Source organism: Phoca vitulina, unplaced genomic scaffold, assembly GCF_004348235.1.
Source record: "Phoca vitulina isolate PV1807 unplaced genomic scaffold, GSC_HSeal_1.0 scaffold4, whole genome shotgun sequence".
Classification (NCBI taxonomy): domain Eukaryota; kingdom Metazoa; phylum Chordata; class Mammalia; order Carnivora; family Phocidae; genus Phoca; species Phoca vitulina.
Genome location: NW_022589707.1, coordinates 63,442,081 through 63,456,717, shown reverse-complemented (window position 1 = coordinate 63,456,717; position 14,637 = coordinate 63,442,081). Strand labels below are relative to the sequence as shown.

The 14,637-nt window shown below is 39.4% G+C and overlaps 1 protein-coding gene across 1 annotated transcript in view; it reads right to left on the bottom strand.

The window, feature by feature from the left end:
* CDK6 (cyclin dependent kinase 6) overlaps nucleotides 1-14,637 on the bottom strand; it is a 226,415-nt gene that overhangs the window by 54,432 nt on the left and 157,346 nt on the right. The window contains exon 5 of the mRNA XM_032402159.1: nucleotides 7,990-8,099. Within this exon, the coding sequence (XP_032258050.1) occupies nucleotides 7,990-8,099 (110 nt within the window). The remainder of the gene's footprint in view (nucleotides 1-7,989; nucleotides 8,100-14,637) is intronic.

Here is a 14,637-nt window from a genome sequence, read left to right as displayed (position 1 = left end):
CAAAGAGCTAAAGGAGGAAGATAAAAAACGTCAATTCTTATCCATTTTGTAGCAGCCACTGAAGTCATTGGTGGCAGTGATTAAACCCAGATAACAGAGACAGATAGTATTACAACTCCCTGGCAACCCTTCATATCACAGAGAATCGGTCAACCTTTCTAATATAGGAGAGACTGGAAATCAAAGCTGTTAAACGTATGGTTTGCTTCTCGACCTTTCTAAAATGTCACTGTTGCTACTCTGCAATAATGCATAAAACATTCCAGATAAAAATATAACCTAGTAGGTAAAACAACAGCAAGGGCAGAAACATGACAGAGGGGAAAAAAAAAATCAAAGGGTACAGAGTCAGGCAGACCTGGGTTCTAATTTGGCTCTGCCATTTAAGATCTGTGTGCCCGCGGACAAGTTATTTACTCTCCTTGAAGAACACTTTGGTTTGTCATCTGGAAACTCTGGATAATAGTCCTCAGAATGTGGGTTTACTGAGATAATGCATGTGAAGGGCCTGGTCCTGGGTCTGTCACATGACAGACAAGTGTTACCTCCCTTTGTTTCTTATTTTTCTCTCCAGGTTATGGAGAATGGCCTTACTAATACAGAAATGCTTATTCCTCAATGATTTTATATAAACAACTAGGATGTGACCTCTGAGGAAGGTTAATCGTGACTTCTGGCCTTACACTGAGAAACCTCTTTCCCTCTCCGGGAAACAGTCTTCTCATTATACCTATTCACAGAACCCCATGCTTCTTCATAGCACTTACCCTGGCTGAGGCTAATCAACTAATCGTGCATGCAATGCCTCTCTTCCCCACTAGGATTTAATTTCTCTCTTTAGAAAAGGGTCTTGCATATAGTGGCCATCCAGTAAGTTATTTGTAGACTAAATTAAACACCGGTTACAAAGTTTCCAACATGTGACATATACTACTGGTGATATGTGAGAAAGATGATTTTAGGGGTTGAACATGGACTAAGTTTCTCAATAATTTTAATGGCTATATATTTATTTGAGTGTGCACTAGACAAATAAATAACTGGCTCATCAAATCTGTGATTTTACATATTTTTGCTTTGGATGAGGCTAAAAAAGCAAATTGTCTAAAAATATAAAAAAGAACCAACTGGAGCTGAAGAATACAATAACTGAAATGAAAAATACATTAGAGGGAATCAACAGCAGATTAGAGGATACAGAAGAATCGATCAGTGATCTGGATGACAAGGCAAGTGGAAATTACCCAACTGGAACAGCAAAAAGAAAAAAGAATGAGAAAAAATGAGGATAGTTTAAGGGACCTCTGGGGCACCATCAAGTATACTAACATTCATATTATGGGGATCCTAGAAGGAGAAAAGAGACAGAAAGGGACAGAAAACCAATTTGGAAAAAAAAAAAAAAGGCTAAAATCTTCCCTAACCTGGTAAAGGAAAAGACATCCAAGTCCAGGAAGCACACAGAGAGTCCCAAATAATATGAACTCAAAGAGATCCACACCAAGACACATTATATTCAAAGTATCAACAAAGAGAGAATCTTAAAAGCAACAAGTGAGAAACAACTAGTTATGAACATGGGAACCCCCATAAGACTATGAGCTGATTTTTCAGCAGAAACTTTACAGGTATATTCAAAGTGCTAAAAGGGAAAATCTGACAACCAAGAATACTCTACCCAGCAAGATTATTATTCAGAATAGAAGGAGAGATAAAGAGTTTTTCAGATAAGCAAAAGCTAAAGGAGTTTATCAACAGCAAACTGGCTTTACAAGAAATGTTAAAGAGATTTCTTTAAATGGCAAAGAAAATGGCATAACTAGAAAAGAAAATTATGAAAGAAAAAAAATCTCACTGGTAAAGGTAAATTTATAGTAAAGGTAGTGGATCAACAACCTACATAGCTAGTATGAAGGTTAAAAGGCAAAAGTAGTAAAATCACCTAGAGCTATAATAATTAGTCGAGGAACACACAAAATAATATGTAAAATATAACATCAAAAAACTAAAACATGGATGGGAGGGAGTAAAAATGTAGTGCTTTTATTATTTTTTATTTATTTATTTTTAAAAGATTTAATTTATTCATTTGACAGAGAAAGACACAGCGAGAGAGGGAACACAAGCAGGAGGAGTGGGAGAGGGAAAAGCAGGCTTCCCGCTGAGCAGAGCCCGATGTGGGGCTTGATCCCAGGACCCTGGGATCATGACCTGAGCCGAAGGCAGACCCTAACGACCCTGCCACCCAGATGCCCCCAAAATGTAGTGCTTTTAGAATGTGCTTGAACTTAAGTAACCATCAACTTAAAATAGACTGCTATAATAGATAGGATCTTATATAGGGACCTACAAACCAAATAGCTTTAATAGATATGCAAAACATAAAAAGAAAGAAATATAAACACTAAGGAAAGTCACCAAGTCACAAGGGAAGAGAACAAAAGAAGAAAGGAACTAGAACTACAGAAACAACCAGAAAACAATCAACAAAATGGCAATAAGTTCATATCTACCAATAATTTCTTTAAAAGTAAATGGACTAGATGCTCCAATCAAAACACACAGAGTGGCTGAAAGGATAAAAAATCAAGACCTATCTATATGCTGCCTACAAAAGACTCACTTCAGATCTAAAGACACACACAGACTGAAAATGAAGGAATGGAAAAAGATATTCCATGCAAATGGAAATGAAAAGAAAGCTAAAGTAGCAATATTCGTATCGTATAAAACAGGCTTTAAAACAAAAACTGTAGGGGCGCCTTGGTGGCTCAGTCGGTTAAGTGTCTGCCTTCGGCTCAGGTCATGATCTCTGGTCCTGGGATCGAGCCCTGCATCGGGCTCCCTGCTTCTCTCCCACCTCTGCTGCTCCCCCTGCTTGTGCTCTTTCTCTCAAATAAATAAAATCTTTAAAAAAAACCCAAAGACTGTAATAAGAGACAAAGAAAATATAATCATAAAGGGATCAATCCAACAAGACGATATAACACATGTAAATATCTATGCACCCAACATGGGGCACCAAAACATATAAAGCAAATATTAGCAAACATAAAGGGAGAAACTGACAGTAATACAATAATAGCAGGGGACTTTTAACACTCCACTTACACCAATGGATAGATCATTTAGACAGAAAATTGATAAGGAAACACTGGCCTAAATGACACATTAGACCAGATGAACTTCACAGATATTTACAGAACATAACATCCCAAAGCAGCAGAATACACATTCTTTTCAAGTGCACATGGAACATTCTCCAGGATAGATCACGGGTTAAGCCACAGAACAAGTTTTAATAAATTAAGGATTAAAAGCATATAAAAGCATCTTTTCAAACCACAGTGGTATGAAACTAAAAATCAATTACAAGAAGAAAACTAGAAAAAACACAAACACTTGGAGGCTAAACAACAAGCTACTAAACCATGGGTCAATGAAAAAAATCAAAGAGGAAATCAAAATATGCCTTGCGACAAATGAAAAGGTAAACACGATAGTCCAAAATCTAAGAGACACAGCAAAAGCAGTTCTACGACAGAATTTTTTTTTTTTTAAAGATTTTATTTATTTATTTGACAGAGAGAGACACAGTGAGAGAGGGAACACAAGCAGGGGGAGTGGGAGAGGGAGAAGCAGGCTTCCCGCTGAGCAGGGAGCCCGATGCGGGGCTCGATCCCAGGACCCTGGGATCATGACCTGAGCCGAAGGCAGACACTTAACGACTGAGCCACCCAGGCACCCCTGGAATTTTTTTTTTTTTTAAAGATTTTATTTATTTATTTGACAGAGAGAGACACAGCGAGAGAGGGAACACAAGCAGGGGGAGTGGGAGAGGGAGCAGCAGGCTTCCTGCTGAGCAGGGAGCCCGATGCGGGGCTCGATCCCAGGACCCTGGGACCATGACCTGAGCCGAAGGCAGACACTTAACCGACTGAGCCACCCAGGCGTCCCTCTATGACAGAATTTTACAGTGATACAGGTCTACTACACCTCAAGAACAAGCTAAAGGAACAGAAAAAGAACAAAGCCTAAAGTTAGTAGGAGGAAGATAATAATAAAGATGAGAGCAGAAATAAATGAAATACAGGCAAATCTCGGAGATATTGCAGGTTTGGTTCCAGACCACTATAATAAAGTGAGTATCAGTAAAGGAAATCAAATGAATTTTTTGGTTTCCTAGGGCATGTAAGAGTCATGTTTTTACATATGCTCTTGTCTATTAAGTGTGCAATAAATAGCACTATGTCTAAAAAAAACCCATGTATATACCTTAATTAAAAATACTTTATTGCTAAAAAATGCTAACCATCATGAGTTTTTAGTGAGTCATAATCACTGATCATAGATCACCATAACAAACATGATAATAATGACAAAGTCTGAAATACTGCAAGAACTACCAAAATGTGACAGAGACATGAATTCATAAACAAATGCTGTTGGAAAAATGTTGCTGACAGACTTGCTTGAGTCAGGATCGCCACAAACCTTAATTTGTAAAAAATGCAGTATCTGCAAAACACAATAAAATGAGGTATTCCCACAACTTTGAATGGTGACAAATAGTAGCTAGATTTAACATGGTGACTGCTTTGTAACACACATGAATGTTCAATCACTAGGTTGTACATCTGAAACTAATATAATATTGTATGTCAATTATACTTCAATTAAGAAAAGGTAAATTGTTTAGGGTAAAAAATTATGTAAGTATAGTTGTTGCAAGAATATGGCAAAAACCATGAAGGTGTTAAAAAAGATGACAACATTTGGGAAATATTGCCATAGTAACAAGTAGGAACCCAGAGTGGACACATGCCACGATGCTCTGATTGAGGGTTAGCCTAAGGTAATGAGGGAGTCTGCTTTCAGAATCTATGGCTTGTAAATTCTCAGCTGGACACTGCAATAGATGTGCCAACATGGACTCAGGAGTCAAGCCAGAATCAGGTCAAGCTGGGGGCTGGACCCCAGAACTCATCTGGCATGAGTAAGAAGCATGCACATTCAGATATCTTGGTGTTATCATAGGAAATACCAAACATGAACAGAGCAGGAACAAGGGTCAGATTCCACGGCCATATTCAAGGTCAAAGCCAAACCAGCAGGAACTACCTAGGAGACAGGGCACCCAGCCCAGGAATGATGTGTGGTAGGCCTGGATTCATCCTCCTTCAGCCATAAAGGCACATGGGCCTGGATTCCTGATATTGCTTCCTCCTTCAGGCAATTAATTCTCAATTTACTACCTCTACGCAAGGCTCCGAGAGAGGGTAACTTTCTTTTGTGCACATCTAAAGTGCCAATGGGTCTCTACCCACCACCTCACTTTCTCAGCAAACTGAAGCCAGCTCTAGCTGCCATCATGAAAGGAGCCTTTCCCTGAGCCTCCAACATTGAGTCCCCCCTTCCCGTGCTGGGGTGAAGAGAAGGGTATCCCTGTCCTCTTGGATTGGAACAGAGAATGAATTTTTCCATAGAAAAAATGTTACAAACAGAAAATAGGTTTTGATGAATTAGCACAAATAACGTTTCATATATATTCCAGGTTATATAGAATTCTGCAAGCTAGACTGGGCCACTTCAGTGGGAAAATGTTTTAATGCTATAAAATGAAAATTCAGCTTGCAATTGTTCCATAAGTAGTGACTAGCTATACTTAGAAATACAGCAAATTCCTTACTAGTAAATGCCTAACACTACATATCTTAAATTTTATTTTCTTTTAACATCTTTCAGGAAAATATTGGTTTTATCGTCAAGAGTGGCTGGTATTCAAGTCTTATACTATTGAAAAATAACTGACTGCTCTCCTCCCATTACAAAAGAAGGACTCAATCTTTGTATTTGAGGACAATTCTAGATATATAAATATAATTCTAATATACATTTCTCTAATCAGCTCTCAGCTGAATGAACTTATTTATGGGATGAACTAGAATGACTGTCCTGACTTCCACCCTGCTTATTTTTCTGTTCTGACCATAATCCTTTATTTTTTAAAAATATTTTATTTATTTATTTATTTGAGAGAGAGAGAGAGCACGTGTACACCCTCGAGCAGGCTGGTGGGGGGATCAGGGGGAGAAGGATAAGCAGACTCCCAGCCAAGCGGGGAGCCAGCCGCGGGGCTTGATCTCACAACCCTGAGATCATGACCTGAGTCCAAATTAAGAGTCGGACGCTTAACTGACTGAGCCACCCAGGCACTCCTGACCAGAATCCTTTAACCCAATGTTTTCTACACTTGTCTGATGAAAAGAATTACATGAGGTGCTTTTAAAAACAAGAATGCCTGGCCCCAGCCCAGTTATGAATCAGAATCTCTAAGGGAGAGGTCTGGGAGTTGCACATTTAAAGATTGCTCATCCCTGGTGATCCTGTCATCCAACCCAGTGGTTCTTACCCTCAAGGGTGAATTAGGATCACCTCAAGGGCTTGTTCAAACACAGGTTGCTGAGCCCCAGCCCAAGAACTTCTGATCCAGTGGGCCGTGGGAGGTGGGAATTTGCATTTCTACCAAGGTCTTTAGAGATGCTGATGTTGTTGGTCCAAGAACTACACTTCCAAACCACTTATTTAGCCTGTTTGGCAAACATTGAAGCTGAATTCAATATTACTTTTTCTCCTCCCTCCTTGGTAGAAAAACAACACTGGATTAAAAGGCACAAGACTTCATTTGGAGCAGTACCCCTGCTACTTTTTAGCTGCTTGATGTTAGACAAATAAATTTATCACTGCATCTCAGTTATCTTCCATGGGGAGGCATAAAAAGTAACAGAAGGGAAGAGGTTTGGTCCTGTACTTGGCACACAGTAGGCCAGCACAGAACATCTATGTACTCTGAGTTCTCTGGCATGATCCCCTCCTGTGAGCTACATATTAAACAATGCTGAGTTCTAAAAATAGGTCCCAAAATTTATGACATGCACCAAACTTCATTTGGTTAAAACAAAAGAACAAACAGACAGGCAAGGAAGGAATGGCTGACCACTTCTTTTCCTTGTGACCTACCATGTAGCTAACATTTTGAACGTAACATGTGCAATAGGAATATACTCAACTTTCCAACTCACGTTTCCCATGGAAATAAAAATAGAAAACAAGGAGTTAATAGATTATGATGAGGTTCTCTGCTTAATTTTGATTTGCTGAATTTAGTACCCAGGTATGGATTATTTTCTGGGCAGATCTTTATTATACTGTTTGGCTATTTCTTGTGACCTGAAAATCAAACAAATGAATCACAGACTCTCAGAGTCAGAGGTCCCCGGAGGTCATGTCGCCCACCCACCCACTCTATTAATGCCACTGAAAACACCTCCAATGTGTGGTGGTCCGGTTTCTTCTTGGACACCCAATGAGAATGCACTATTTTCATGAACCCCAATCTTCTCTTCAGATAACTGTCTAATATTAGATTTTCCCACGTCTGAGCAAAAACCTTTACTTCTGTCATTTCTATATCCCTGGTCCTTGTTTTGCTCTCTGTCGTGCCGAATATGCCTAATCTCTCCTCACGCTGACAGCATTTTCAGCATCCTGAAGCAGGGCTGACATCTTCCTTGCCTTGTCCTTTTCAGTCTGAATATTCTGCGTAAGCAACTATCCTCACCATCCAAATTTCCATACATGTAATAGCCCTGGTCCTTCTCCTGTGGACAAGGTCCACCTTGAGGATATTTCTAGGTCCTATCATCACCAACAAAAGTAAGTTGTAAGAACAATGGCATGTTTCTTTCCAAACAGAGTTTCCAAGAGCTGGAAGTTAAGAGTCCCACAGAACTACACTAATCAGGACTGAGAAAGCGTTTCCAGGACAGGCTTGGACGTGGTAGCCCGAAGCAGGTGGATCTGGATATCTATATATCTATATATCATGACCTTACTTGCAAGAGAAATGCTATGCTGCCACTTTAATTATCGAAGACCCAAAAAGTCTCTTTCTAAGGAAGACAGAGTGAAACAAAAGGCATGTCTTACTTTCTACGAAACATTTCTGCAAATATGCAGCCAACACTCCAGAGGTCCACAGGGGTGGCGTAGCTGGACTGAAGCAAGACTTCTGGAGCTCTGTACCACAGCGTGACGACCTGCAATGGCAAACGGATCGGACTGTTACTGAGGAAGATGGCTGGTTGCTTAAACTTCTCATCTCAGCCGGTTTAATGCCAGTTCAGAAAGAGTGCCTGGCATCATATGGGGACACTGAGACAGAAGCAGTAAGTAACTCAGATTCATCGCTGACGGGCCAGGAAATGACATCATCCCCACAACCTGGGTTCCCACCTCAGACTCTAGATTCTTACGAGGATGGTAAAATAACTGAGTTTCAGAAAGCAAAGCAAAGACTTAAAAAAAACATGGATCTTAACACTATTATTTTTTTTCTGAAGGGGCTTAAAAAAAAAACAATACATGGAAAACAAGTGTTGGCAAGGATTCCAGCTCAGTTCCTACGTCAGCATTATTGGGAAATTACAAGAGGATTCCAGTGGTTGCTAGATGTTGACCTTGAAGTATAAAGAGTACCCAGAACAAGTCAAAACTACTCTTATCATGAGACTGTGGAGAATCAAAATAAAGCCCCCTTCAATGCCACTCTTTTCAGAAAACAAATAAGAAACCAAGAACTTAAGAGAGAATGTATAACTCAATTGTTTACACTATGTGTAAAAAAAGTCATCCAGAGGATAGGATTCCTCAGTAGGAAGAACCTCACTTAACACAAGAGCAGTGTGTGGTAACAGATGAAACAAACACCACCATTAACTATTTCTGCGCCTGGGTGGCTCAGTAGGTTGAGCGACTGACTTTTGATTTTGGCTCAGGTCATGATCTCAGGGTTGTGAGATCAAGCCCCGCGGCTGGCTCCCCGCTCAGTAGGGAGCCTGCTTGAGATTCTCTCCCTCTCCCTGCTCTCTCTCTCTCTCAAATAAATAAATAAATAAATCTTAAAAAGAGAAAACAACCCAAAAAACAACATGTGTCTTGCCCTTATCTCTCCCTCATTAAATTAGATCTCCATGGTGGGAGGCCTGGAGTGCTTCCTTCACTTTTTATTTCTTCTCTCTCTCTCTTTTTTTTTAACAAAGTTTTTCAAGTAACACTAACCCTTGGCTAGGTCTGAGCACCACTCAATTATATAAACATACCTTCTAGCAGCTCCTGCCTCCATGCTTTAGTTGGCACTGTTCTAGTCTGGGAAGCTCTTCCTTCTCTCCACGTGTGGAAATCCTACTTATCCTACAAAAGGCTGGCTCTGATGCCCACACCTCCCTGAACCCCCCGCCCCCTGAAAATCGTACCTTGGAACATAGTTCATAATATGGTTCGTTCTGGGAGGCATGGACCCGATTACCCAAGGTTACGTCTGTAAATACCCATCACGATACTGCTCACATAACAACTGGGGCTTAACAAACACCAAATTGACAATTTTAAGGCAATTATTGCCAGAAGATAACCGGGCAAAATTCAATTATCAGTCATTCCCCAGAAAGAAGGTACTTACTACATTTGCTAAGAAGAGCATCCAGTTCTGGGCTCTAGTTTTCACTTGCATAATTTCTTTCTTTCTTTTTTTTTTTTTAAAGATTTTATTTATTTATTTGACAGAGAGAGACACAGCGAGAGAGGGAACACAAGCAGGGGGAGCGGGAGAGGGAGAAGCAGGCCTCCCGCAGAGCAGGGAGCCCGATGCGGGGCTCGATCCCAGGACCCTAAGATCATGACCTGAGCCGAAGGCAGACGCTTAACGACTGAGCCACCCAGGCGCCCGCATAATTTATTTCTGCTTTATTAATATTTCTAGCTGGGGGAACATTTCCCTGCCTCTCTGATATACTGCAAAAAAAGGGGTAGGTGTAAACGGTCCGTAAAGTTCCGCTCAGTGGTTTATAGACATACACAGCATACGGGCACACACCCATCTTCTCGCCAACATTTGAAATAAAGCCTAGCATCATAGGGGATGAAAATTTTAATCTGACTATTGCACTGTTTTAAGCTGTCCTAAAGAGGCTGTGATTTCTGACTGATTACCCATCCTAAAACACTTTAGTAGGACTGTTGTCATTTTTAATACTTTAATCAGTGTACCTACTATGATCATCAAACAAATGTTTAGGGAATTAAAATAATAATATAATAACTCTATTGATAGGTTTAGGAAGTTCCTTTCAAAAATCAGTTACCACTCAAAATGGGTAATTAGTTTTTATCAAATATTTTAAAAATATCTATTAATAATGACCGTATGATCATTCTCCTTCATTCTATGAATGGTATATTAATTACATTAGTAAATATGCTAATACTGTACAATCCTTGCCTTTTTGGAATAAATCATTCCTAATCTCAATGTATTATTCTTTTAATATTGGTGTATTACTCTTTTATTTTTATTATCATTTTTTAAAGATTTTATTTATTCATCTGACACACAGAGAGAGACAGCGAGAGAGGGAACACAAGCAGGGGGAGTGGGAGAGGGAGAAGCAGGCTTCCTGCTGGGCAGGGAGCCCGACGCGGGCCTCGATCCCAGCACCCTGGCATCATGACCTGAGCCGAAGGCAGACGCTTAAGCAACTGAGCCACCCAGGTGCACGGGTATATTACTCTTTTAATAGACCCTTGGATTCTATTTGCTAATACTTAGCGTATTAATTTATATTCCTAAGTCAGTCTGACCTACTGTTTTATTTTTTGTGTTAATTTTTCATGTTTTGGTATTAGAAATACAGAAGGATCCCATCCTTCTCTATATTCTGGAATATTATAAACAACATCAAAATAATCAGTCTCTTAAAAGGACTCACTCATAAAACCATCTGGGTCTGGATTTTCATCTTAGCGACAGAGAAAATGTACTTCAAAGCAAGACAACTGGCCATCCATATGTTCCAATTTTAGTATATGTGCTGCCGAAGCGAGCACTGGCCATCCATATGGAAGGAAGTAAGTTTGATCCCTACTTTACACCATGTATAAGAAGAAATTGTATATTCACAAAAAATCTAAGCATATGAAGTAGAGCTAAAAAAACATATTAGAAGAAAACGGAAGAGGACCTTGGGATATGGAGGCCTTTTTCAGCATGAAGGGAAATCTAGAAACTTGAGATGAAAAGATGAACAGATCCAGCTATTTCAGACCGCAATTCTCTTTGGCAAACACTATAAAATAAAGGCAAAGACAAGTAACAACCTGGGATAAAACATCTAAAACAAATGACATAAACAAAACAACAGAAAAATGGATAAAAAGTATAAAAAGATAGTTCACAAGAAGAAACACACTATCAAAGATACTTCATCTCATTAAAAGAAAGCAAGGAATGAAGGAAGAAAGTCATCACAATAAAGGGGTATCATTTTTGCCTGGTTAGCAGAAATGAACAGAATGACACTATTCCCGGTTGGCCATGGTATGGGGAAACTGTTTCAAACCATAAATTGGCACAACCTCTTTAGAGGACAGTCTGACAGTATTTATAAGATGAATAGTGACCATGTCGCCGAACCAGAGTTCCACTTGCAGGAATTTATCTGAAATATTCAGTCTAGTATACAGAGAGGTATTCACAAGGATGTTTACCCCACAATAATTTCCAATAGGGGAATATTGAATACTGAATAATATTCCAGCCATCAAGCCATCAAAAAGGACGAGCTACTTCTCATTCCCGCTCATTTGTGCTCCCATAGAAAGATATCTATGATATACTGTTAAGTGAATGAAGATGTTTTGGAACAGTGGGAAATATATTCTAATTTTGATTAACAGATTATGTGTGGGTGTAATACAATAATCATACACGCATACAGAAATGTCTGCCAGGACTCTCTACACAGACACGAAGCTTTCAATGAATAGTTGCCAGAGATACATGGTAGAGCAGGAGGTGAAATGTGGAAAGGAAAAGGGGCTTGAGGACGATTTCAGGGCACGAGATCAGTCAGTTGCTGTCAGTAAGCACATTTTATAGCTGAGAAAACTGAATTTCAGAGGGGCTGAGTCATTTGGCCAGAAACACTGAGCTGAGATATGAGGGAGCTGGGATTTTCACCAGGACCCTCTGCTTTTCAACTCTGTGCTCCTTCCTCAACATCCAACACAAGACCTTCAGCTTGGCATTCCAAACATCCACAAATCAACAGGCAAGCATGCAGGTTGTAAATAGATAACCAAGAGGAAAATATTTTAAATTTACATGGAGCTATCTTACTGGGAACTTTAAAAGAGTTTACAGTTCCAGATCTCAAAAACTCGGCTATCCTTTGGGGTTAAATGATTTCCTTTAAAAAAAAAAAAAAAAAGGTTAAGAAAAAGGTTTCCAAAATTTAGTTCTGAACAATACCAGTGCTCTGAATGGGAGGACATCTATTCGTCAAATTCCCATTTAATAATTACAATTAAAAAAAAAGATTTATAAATCTCTTGGGTAGCCCTAAGATTTTTGGTTGGTCTATGCGTAAGTCATTTTAACAGTGAGAGGAATCAGATTTATTAATTAGGTGTGTGGCTTATCCTCTATTTGAACTATTAGCATTCGACTACAGAGACACCTTTTTGGTTTTTTAATCTTGTGGAATTCAACATGCTTGAATTCCAAAAGGAAGTATGAATTGTACAAGACTTACCTTTCTAGTTAATTATCTAAAAAAATAAAGCCAACAATGTCCAAGGCCTTTATTTAAAAATAACAAATTACTACTTTTTGCAATAGATACAAATCTAATAGTTGTTCCTTATTTATGTAATATCATCTCATACGTCAGCAGTGTCCCCAGTTTTAATTTGCTAATATATGTGGCGGTTCCACATTCTCTGATCCAGAGTCCTTCAGTCCTCACTTTATATCACTGTAATTTAAAATATCTCCAATGATGACAATTTCTGTAATTTCATGGGATTTAAAATATATAAGTTACAAGTTTTTGAGAACAAATTGTAACAATTTTTCCTGACAGTAAAATATAAATCCTGTTTGCTTGGGAATTATTACACTTCTGTGCCTCTACCACTTTCTTATGGAAGACTGCCCAACTTAAAACCAGTTTGTCACACGTAAGCAGATTTGATTTTTACTTCAAAGCTTTTTAAGGAATGGACAAAACTGAAAAAAACGTTTCAAGGTTTTAGGGCATCAAGTAAGGAATGTTCTCAACAATGGAATCAATTCTGCCCAAAAGTTCTCTGTGTTTAATAATTCTAAACATTCTTAAAAACAAAATATCACGGTGAGTTTAAATTTAAAAACATGTAGAGAGAATCAATGAACGCAATGTATAAAGATCAACATTTAGAAATCTATGACAAAGGTAGCCTCTTTGATACATGATAACAATGCAGTTGTCTACAAGCAAAGACAACAATAGGAACTATGGACAGAGTTTAGTGGCTGGAGCCAGCTGGAACCAAAGCAAATACTATGTTTATTACAATCATCACATGTATTAACAGCCTCTAGAGGTGCTGAATGGATTTGGCAACAGGAGGGGGAACGGAAGACAGGGAAGAAGGGGACTTCAAGGATATTTACCCAAGTGGATGTATCTGTTTAAACTGCTTTGATCTCTATTCACAATTTTTTGAACCAGTCCAATAACAGTATAAGATAAAGTAGAGCCAAAGCCAACTCTGACTCAAAATATATCAGAGTAAACCACTCTTACTTAATATTCGATTTAACAGTCTTTTATTCATGTTCTTTTCACCAAGATCCTAAAAATACTTTGTAGATGTTATCTGAAGCATCCTTATTATGCGGCTACATGCATGAAGAGCAGAAAAGCATGTCACGAACACTGTGCGGGTCCATCTTCCTTTTGCCTCTCCGATGATCTCTGCCCTGGGTGGTGGGGGTGGGTCTGTACGCACCCACATGCCTCCAGCTTCTTACTGGGTTTGGCCAATGGGAAGCCTAGGCAGGAGCTCAGGGAGAGGCACAAGAGCAAGGCAGTCTTGAACTCCCTGATTTCCTCGTTGTCTAGAGCTGGCTGTGCGGCCATTGCAAAATCTCTGTCCATCCTGGGCACTACCTGATTCCAGGAACTGCTCCCCCTCTTCCCGTCAAGCTTGGGAATGGTAAAAGCTTGGCTGCAACTGAGACCCAAATTTCAGCACCATCCACTGCACTTCCCCCAAGCCCCCTTTGTAAATCTTGTCTCTGTAAACAAAACTTCCTTGAATTATTTTGAGTGTGCACTGGAACCCATTTCCTGGTGGGACCTTGACTAATACATTCAGTTTGCAGATGAAGAAATAAGCATGGATGGCAAATTCTTGTCTAAGCCTCATTTTTCTCTCTGTCAATGAGGGCATTTAGACTAGATGATCTGTAAGGTGACTTCTCTTGGCATTTGAAGAGTCCCTACATGATGTGGCAATGGTCATGGAGCTTTAACGAGGTATATACTGTAGAGAGCCAAGAACTCTTTGGACATCCTTGCCTGTCCTTTGGGTTAGTAATTACTTGGGGGGGATATCAGTGCAGTGATAGTCTCCTTTTGGGGTCCGCTTCAACATCACATCTCAAATGCAAACATAGATAAGGATTTCTGAGGAATATGGATACAAGGCCAAAGTGAAGGCTTTCTGAACTATGCTCTAAGCCGTTTATTTGCT